Below are 9,871 nucleotides of genomic sequence, written 5' to 3'. Positions count from 1 at the left end.
AGAGAGCTGGGACCAAAGTAACAAAGCCTACCATCAGTAACACACTACGCCGCCAGGGACTCAAATCCTGCAGTGCCAGACGTGTCCCCCTGCTTAAGCCAGTACATGTCCAGGCCCGTCTGAAGTTTGCTAGAGTGCATTTGGATGATCCAGAAGAGGATTGGGAGAATGTCATATGGTCAGATGAAACCAAAATGTATCGTGAGATTTTGAGTGAAAACCTCCTTGCATCAGCAAGGGCATTGAAGATGAAACGTGGCTGGGTCTTTCAGCATGACAATGATCCCAAACACACCGCCCGGGCAACGAAGGAGTGGCTTCGTAAGAAGCATTTCAAGGTCCTGGAGTGGCCTAGCCAGTCTCCAGATCTCAACCCCATAGAAAATCTATGGAGGGTGTTGAAAGTCCGTGTTGCCCAGCGACAGCCCCAAAACATCACTGCTCTAGAGGAGATCTGCATGGAGGAATGGGCCAAAATACCAGCAACAGTGTGTGAAAACCTTGTGAAGACTTACAGAAAACGTTTGACCTGTGTCATTGCCAACAAAGGGTATATAACAAAGTATTGAGAAACTTTTGTTATTGACCAAATACTTATTTTCCACCATAATTTGCAAATAAATTCATTAAAAATCCTACAATGTGATTTTCTGGATTTTTTTTTCTCATTTTGTCTGTCATAGTTGACGTGTACCTATGATGAAAATTACAGGCCTCTCTCATCTTTTTAAGTGGGAGAACTTGCACAATTGGTGGCTGACTAAATACTTTTTTTCCCCACTGTATGTCTAAAATATGGTGTTGACAGGAAGGAAAACATTTGACGATCGCTTTCAGATTTATGTCTTGTGGTGGTGTACCCTTTCAGCATGTCACATCATCAGTCCATATTCATCAATCATTTACCACCCCATGGATAATTATACGGTCTGCTCACTAAAACACATTCAATACACTACTGGTACCTGAAAAACGTTTCTTATGCAAATGCTACTATTGAAAGGTTACAAATTAAGATACACCAACAAAATCAATCAATAAATATTGTACAGAACAAATAAAATATCTATAAAATGTATTGAAATAAATCAAGTAATTGAATAATTGATTTATGCTCTTTAAAACGTTTATGTCAATATTTTTTAAATTATATATCACTTGAGTCATTTAAACATTAGTGACAGACATTAAATGTATTTGAGTAAGAATAAGATGTCATATAAAGAAAGCATTACTACATGAAGCAACAATCCAAACACGTCAGTGTATGATTACAGGAAAGACATTTAACACTCTTGGACTAGAGCCAACGATAACAACCAAACACAAAGTAGTAATTAGCTACAATGCAATACAATTGCAATACACAATACAATTCACATACATTTCACAAACTAAAATGCATTTCACATGCTAAAATCTTTATAGAAACAATCTTATTTTCCTCAACCAACAGCCAAGTGATGACATTAAATAGGCACATCACTATAAATCTGCAATTACTCAATGAATAAGTTAGCGCAAAGACCACAATACTGCTGTATACTATATCAAGAAAAATTTAGTTTATCCGAAAACTAAAACCTGAGTAAAATCTTAATAAATCTTCTCTCCTTCAGATAGTGTCTAACTAGTTAGAAGTACAGAACAGAGACGGACATACTGTAAGGATTGGTTCTCACCTCGGGACTAAGGAGAGCAGCACAGGCTTGTTAAGGGATCCCCAACTGACTGACTGATCGCAGGCAGCTCAAGTATTAAGAAGGTATATATTGCATTTTCTGATCTCTCTCTATAATCCTCCATTTCTCTTTATGGAAGCGGATTACAGACCAAACCAATGGGCTGACAAGGTCATGAAATAGAGTACAGTGTTTCCCTGTTCCCTCCCCTCCCCCAGTCTCTAGTATAAATAACACGTCCTTCAAGATAGTTGTTCTTATTTCATCATCTTTTATTTAGCATATGCCATCACCCATAAGGAGCATGCATGGCCAGTACTCAGAACTTTAAAGGCCACTCACACCAACAGTAATAGAGAATGCTATAATTCACACATTTTCAGAAGGCCAGACATGCAACTGGCACCCATGTTGTTTATCGTAAAAGGATGCCAAACTATTAAACTGGTCGTACCTCGGAGGCATCATGTGTTTGAATGTATGTCCGTGGCTTCTGAGGCACCCAAAGGACCTGATGACAGTTCTGTCACGTTCAGATCTCCCACTGAAAGACAAGTAAGATGGACAAGGATGGTTCATGGATATCTTTTTCTCTACTAACTCAATTTTTCACTGTGGATGAAAGAATGAACCTGAAAACATCTTGAGTGTTACTTGAAACCATCCATCAATGCATCCTAATTACTAACATTTGTAATCAGTTCTCATATATTTAATCAATTAACAGAGCCATGGCCAGGCAGTAAGCCTGCCTCACTTACCCCACTTCTCAAGAAGAGTTCTTCTCCTCTGCACCACCTGACAACATCTCTTCATATCCAATAAGTGGCTACCCAGGCAACAACCAATAGTGCTCTACTTGTTTCTTAACTACTGTTTGCTATCAACTGATACTGTACCTCTAGCAAACCAGGACATACAATTAGCCTAACTTCTACCCACTGGGAACACACTGGTTGAATCAACATTGTTTCAATTAAATTACGTTGAACTAACGTGGAATAGACGTTCAATTGACGTCCGTGCCCAGTGGGTAAGGTAAGAATGTGCTATTACTGACGGTTTAACCGTGGTCAGGTCACATTATATCTGTCAGTCAGGTTGTAAATCACTGGCTGGCAATTCCTGTAGAGGACTTGTGAATATGATTCAAGAGTGATAGACGTTGGTGGCACTTGACTCCATATCATGTGACACCACTGTGCCTATCATACTGCACAGTCTAGTCAGGCTAACATGTAAGCCAATTGTGTCTATGGTAACATCAGGAAAAACTAAAGAAGATAAAAACTGGCAGAAAATATGATTGTCATATATATTTGAACTAACAAACATAACCTGACACATGTTCTAGACTAGAGGTACATTTAGACAAGACATAGACAAAATATAGACCTGATCACACAGGGACAAGAAATTGCTGCAATCTGAAAAGCATTTATTAACGCACGTTTCTTTTCCACTCAAAACATTTAATTGTCCTTTTGTTTTACAGAAACATACACTGGTTCAAATGATACCATAGTGGTCAATAAGACAAACGTTCAAAAAATAGAGTTTTGTGTTGCTTAGCAGGGTCTATACACTGTAACAATTAGGGGTTCAACAAGGGTTCGTCTAAGATTCTCAAAGTTCTTCGAAGAACCTTAGCATTTTTGGCACTGAAAATTGCCCCCAAAAGGTTCTTCCAAGAACCTCATAGGAGGTGGGGTTCATCAAGGAACCTCCTTAGTTGGTGGGGGTTCTTGCAGGAACCTAACTGCCCAACTGAAACATTTGGATTTGAATTTGAAAGGACAGCAGGTGCATGCATTTAACTGAAAAATATAAAGATCTTCTCAATTTAAGGTAAGGTTTGTCCCTTGTATTATCTAAATTGATATTGGTTTATGATGATACCATCTATCTTTTCATATTTATGAAAATCTTTCTAAAACAGAAAATGGACAATTCAATGGATATCAAATCAACAAAGAGGTAAGAATATGTAAGCTATAAGAATATGTTGAAGGCTAGCTCTATTGGGTGCAGATGACTGAACTGCTCACTTTTGTGTCAGCAGGTATACAGAGGGGGCATACAATGGTATGTCAATTGGTATTAGTATGTTATGCAGATCACATTTACCATCCTCCTCCCTTTCCTCTTCAATGAATATCCCATAGGCCTCTACATTATGGACAAGGTATGTGTATGAAAACCATTATCAAAACATTTGTTTCATTCACAATTACCACAAAAAACAAGGTATGAATACTGTTGTGTGCATGTTTTGTTAATCACCTGTATAATTACTATTTTTTGGATTCACAGACTTCACCCTCCCTACCCCTCTGATGAACAAGAAACCTGTTCGATGACCATGCAATGCAAAATCATTCTGGCTATGGATACGGAGAACATAAACACATTAACATCAACATGCCAGAGGATATACCCATAGGACTTGCGGCTCTGCTGGGAGTTTACCTCATATTTAGATTTTTTAATTATGCTTTGCCACTAAAATCATAATAAACACTGACAACTAAAATATTGTGTTATTGTTCTTATTGTTATGCATATTATTATTATTAATAATAATAATAGGGGAGGTGTGGGTAGTTCAAAAATGAACCCCAAAGGGTTCTTCAAGGGGTTCTTTGAGGATCCATTAAAGGGAGTTATTTGAAGAACCCTTTTAAAGGGTTCTTCGAATAACTTATAGGGGTTCCCCCACAGTTTCAATTTGAAGAACCCCTAAAGGACACTCCAGGAACCTTTTCTTTTTAGAGTGTACAGGGAAATGATAGACTAAATTAACCCTCGGACTCAAACATCTTCTTCCTCCCGTCCATTCCAGACTTGTCTTCAATGTTCTGACGCCAGTCTCCAACGTTACGCAGTTCCTTATCCTGCAATAGCAACATAGTCAAAGGTTCAAGGTAAGAAAATGCAGTAAATTAAATCTATTAAACCTTGAGATAATTGAGTGCTGAATCCAAACAACATGGTGGCTTGTTTGTCATGTCTGAGTGGAGCAGTTATTTGGCATAAGTTGTGTAGCTGTAGATGACCCATGAACCCAATGCTATGAAAATATACCTGACCCTGTATCAGTGGTTTGACAACTCTATACAACATCAAATCAAACAGCCTTATAACATGGGTGCGCTCTGCTGAGCTTATCTATGCATGAACTCATTTCAGTATGACCAACCTCTTAGAGTAGATTAACAAGGCCTCAGGTTTGACAATGACAATGTCTGCCAATGGGTAATCTCAGACACTCAGAACAAAAATATTGCGTAATTGATGCTCAATTAAGTCATGGGGGGAGACGTGTTATAAAATGTACTATGTACTAACGAGACTAGTGAAGTCTCTACCCCTCTAAACGGAAACTCTCAGCCAGTTTCGGGCAAGTCTATGGGCCAAATGTCCCCTCCCCTTCTGAAATTCGAAAGATACGAGCACCTGTGAAATTGTGATTTGTCCAAATGATCAGTGACGAAAAATCTGAGTCGCGGAATAAAGTTGTTAGTCGTCACATCCCACAGTCTGTCACCAGATGCTACCACCAATTATGTTACGTGCATCTGTCCACGAGAGATTACCCAAAGGGACATCTCTACAATATACTGTTATCTTTCTGAACCGTTACCCACCTCCTCTTTGACCTCCTTCTTTACTTGTTTCAGGTTGGATCTCAGATCCATAGACACCTTGTGCTTGGAGCCCAGCAGAGCCTGGAGCATAGCATCAGCAGACATACGCACTTTCCTCAAAGTTGGCTTCTTGAACTTGCCCTTCAAGTCAATAACTTTAATGTTCAAATCTTCAATCTGACCAATGGAAGAAGAGGAGAACAAAAACATTGATCCAACTGGCACCACATAATTACTCATGGAATGGATTCCAAGTTTTAGTAGTTGTGAGGTAAAGTGAATACGATATACCTCCTTAGTAGCTTTGTTCACTTTGCTCTCCAGGTCATATCTCTCCTCATCTATCACGTCAATCTTATGATGCAACTCTTTCAAGAACTCCTGAGGTGATATCAGGAAATATCAAGCATTAATAATAATCATCATCATCATCATACTAATAATACTAATACATACTACCATCACTACTACTACTGCTACTACTACTACTACTGCTACTGCTGCTACTGCTGCTACTACTGCTGCTACTACTACTGCTACTACTGTTACTACTACTACTACTGCTACTACTACTACTGCTACTACTACTACTGCTACTACTGTTACTACTACTACTGCTACTACTGTTACTACTACTACTACTACTACTACTACTACTACTACTACTACTGCTACTACTGTTACTACTGTTACTACTACTACTACTACTACTACTATTGCTACTGCTGCTACTGCTGCTACTACTACTACTACTACTACTACTACTACTACTGCTACTTCTACTACTGCTACTACTACTGCTTCTGCTACTACTGCTACTACTACTACTGCTACTACTACTTCTACTGCTACTGCTGCTACTACTACTACTACTGTTACTACTACCACTACTACTGCTACTACTACTACCGCAGTGCTTCTTCTACTGCTACTACTGCTACTGCTACTGATACTATGACTACTACTACTACTACTACTACTGATACTATGACTACTACTACTACTGCTACTATGACTACTACTACTGCTACTGATACTGCTACTATGACTACTACTACTACTACTATTCACAATAATAATAATAATAATAATAATAATAATAACAACAATAGTGAAAACGTTATTCAATACATTTGTACAGTAACTAATTATGTAATCATCTTTTATATGAAGGCATATATTTTACATTGATTTGGGGTTTGACCAAACTTTGATTGTTGAGTGAACTACCACTTTAAATTATGGGATTATATAGAATTGCTTTGAATGGTTGTTTGTTTGGTTTACCTGTAACTGTTGAGTACCCCCTGGCAGGGACAGGGGAGGGCAGTTCTCCGCCATCCATCTTATTCTCTCCTGCTCTTTCTCCTTTGCCTCGTCTTCAAGTAAGCCTTTAGCAATGGAGAGCATCAAGCTCTGGGAGACATTAGGCATGCAGGTTACACTTATGAAAAGCTCAGCCATACCAGAATCAGGTAGGCATTTTTGTTGACAGGCTTTCGTGTAGAACATGAACCGTAAGATATTGTATACTTGTGTTTCCCTCTATTCTCCTTGTATTGATAGTTGTTGACAAGTATCAAATTAAGAGCAAATATTTGAAAGTGTTTACCTTCAGGTAATGCCTCCGACTCGAAGACATCTTTTTCCTGAAGAGATAAAATGATGAAAAGGTGAGAGAAAATATCATGGTCATTTTTATGTATTACACATCGAGATCCACAAATATGAGATATGATCAATGTATAAGTTACTCACTCCGACATCTTGGCGTTCCTTTGATTTCACACCCTGTGAAAAAAGAGAGGTCATTATTTAATATACATTTCAAACTAATTCAAACAAATACAATTGCTGCATTGCCAATCACCTGTCATTTCAGTTAGAGATTTTCCAAGGCTGCAAATATTGGAAAACCAAAATTATTTTTTTATTTACTTGGCAATTTTCTGTTATCAACTGCATGGTTTTGTTTTACAGTGGCAAAGAATAAGAATACAATTCACTACTATGTCAACTTATGTGACATATACTGTAACTACAATGGTCAAATGTCCTAACTTCTGACATATTCTAATGAGAGTATGTTGATTATCAAACTCTATCAAATTGTTGATGTTTTTTTTCAATTTATTTTTCAGACAAACGTTGATGGAATTTAGGAGTAGATAATTAAATATGATTTTGTTCACCTAGTCTAAACAGATGTACCAATTAATCTCTCCAGGAATCTCTCAAGGAGGATCAATCAGAAGTCATGCTGAGTTTAATCACCTTGGAAGTTCCTTATACAGGGCATTCAGGCATAATTGTTCCACTGAGGGGAAACACTATAGCCTACCAACACACGTGAGGGCTGAGGGGAAACACTATAGCCTCCCAACACAAGTGAGGGCCATTTGGCCCTGGAAAAGCAACAGGGTCAAAATTAGAATTAGAATATGAGGGCCAGCTGTTCTCCTTGAGTAGCTCCATAATGGAAGGCTGGGAGATTATCAACAACCTGATACCACCTCTGTTGATGCCCAGCTTACCCTTTAGAACATCCCTGAGATGGCAGAGACATTACACCATCACATCTGAAATAAGGGCTCCCCTGCCTGGAAAAGTCCACTTGATCCAGCACTTCCATAGAGCTTCTGACTGTTTAAAGGGCCAATCTGGGATTCAAACAATAATAAAGCGGTCACCCTAGCACTGTTTTGGTAAACAGCGGTGGGATGGGGCTGGAGAAATGTAATCACTTTCAAATTAAAAAATGGCTATATATCTTCAATTTAAAAGTCCAAAAATGGATGTACCAATCACAGATTGCCCCTTTAACCACCTATGGTTAGAATACCTGTCAAATACCCAAATAAAAGCCCCTGGATAAATCTGCTGAACCTAAATCTCTTATAAAAATGTATTGTGAATTTGATAATCCCAGTGCTTTCATAAAGGATTAGATGTGGCTTTGAATCTTCTTCTTTGGCAGATATTAACATGAACAGTGACTATCCTCAGTAAAAAAAAAAAACTAAGAGGTTTATCAGGGGGAGAAACTCAGACAGTGATTGTGAGAGTTTCAAACACACAGCAAGTTTGCAATCGGAATCTTAACACCCACAGTGTTAAATGTAACATTTTCTTAGTAATTATACTTGGCCCACCAAAATAGTGTTAAATTAACACTTTTCAAAGTGTTGATAAACTAACACCTCAAGGGTTTTGGGTCCCTAACACCATGGGTATTGCAAATTCCGACTTAAATTAACACTTTATTGCAGTTGATGCCTTCTCAGCGTTAGGGAATTAACACCTGTGGTGACTGGTTTTTGGGTGTTGTTTTAACACTGTAGGGTGTAAAGCCTTATTTGCTTATTTGTTTCCCAGGGTGCCTTTCAAGTGAAATTTAGAGGCTGGTACCACCCATGACTGTGTTTGCTAGTGACAGAGACATGGTTGTTGAATTCAATGGCTTTCAGTCCTGTAGCCTTCACCAAGTAAGTGCCTAAGTAAATATTTTATCATAAAAATGTAAGGATTTATTATGACAATACATTACTTTTTTTTTTTTTTACAATACCATACTTCGACAGCCTAGTTTTACCCTATCACAGTGGTCTAAAACGTGTGGTTTGCAGGCCACATCGGCAGGTCATATACTATTGGAATCCAGACAGAGTTAGGATATCCAAAAATTGGATCTTTGAATAGCAATATTTGCAAGTATTAAAATCTCGGTGCTGAGGTAAAAGGTGTTGTGAGTGTTATATCTGAGTGTTGATTCTAGTGGGGTTAACGCCAGTGGGATTACAATTGACACCACCTGCAGTGAATAAATGAAGTGTTAGTTGATTCACAGTGGAATCAACACCGTGTGGTGTTGTTACTCGACTGTGTTGAGTTCATTTCCGTTAAATCTCTGAGTGAAAAGGTTGTGGGAGTGGTACTTGTTATCATATTTCCCAGCATGCTTTGTTGCAGGTTGATTCTTAGAAATTGTTTGTTTTAATATCTTTGTGTCTACATGCATATTGATTAATTTATCTTAAACTACAGTGGGGAAAAAAAGTATTTAGTCAGCCACCAATTGTGCAAGTTCTCCCACTTAAAAAGATGAGAGAGGCCTGTAATTTTCATCATAGGTACACGTCAACTATGACAGACAAATTGAGATTTTTTTTCTCCAGAAAATCACATTGTAGGATTTTTTATGAATTTATCTGCAAATTATGGTGGAAAATAAGTATTTGGTCACCTACAAACATGCAAGATTTCTGTCTCTCACATACCTGTAACTTCTTCTTTAAGAGGCTCCTCTGTCCTCCAGTCGTTACATGTATTAATGGCACCTGTTTGAACTTGTTATCAGTATAAAAGACACCTGTCCACAACCTCAAACAGTCACACTCCAAACTCCACTATGGCCAAGACCAAAGAGCTGTCAAAGGACACCAGAAACAAAATTGTAGACCTGCACCAGGCTGGGAAGACTGAATCTGCAATAGGTAAGCAGCTTGGTTTGAAGAAATCAACTGTGGGAGCAATTATTAGGAA

At 38.2% G+C, this 9,871-nt stretch overlaps 1 protein-coding gene across 1 annotated transcript; it reads right to left on the bottom strand.

Moving 5' to 3' along the window:
* Positions 1-4,480: 4,480 nt before the first annotated feature.
* On the bottom strand, positions 4,481-7,095 carry LOC311148760 (troponin I, fast skeletal muscle-like; the record flags this gene model as incomplete). The annotated part of the gene is made up of 6 exons (XM_084185726.1): positions 4,481-4,576; positions 5,330-5,506; positions 5,621-5,710; positions 6,617-6,745; positions 6,942-6,978; positions 7,088-7,095. The coding sequence occupies 6 exons, from the start codon at positions 7,093-7,095 to the stop codon at positions 4,481-4,483; spliced, it is 537 nt and encodes a 178-aa protein (XP_084041852.1).
* Between the last annotated feature and the right edge of the window lie 2,776 nt (positions 7,096-9,871).

This window comes from Coregonus lavaretus (assembly GCF_964263955.1).
Source record: "Coregonus lavaretus genome assembly, chromosome: 21".
Classification (NCBI taxonomy): domain Eukaryota; kingdom Metazoa; phylum Chordata; class Actinopteri; order Salmoniformes; family Salmonidae; genus Coregonus; species Coregonus lavaretus.
Note: the sequence above shows the minus strand (reverse complement) of the source record. Positions and strands in the feature narration are given on the sequence as shown.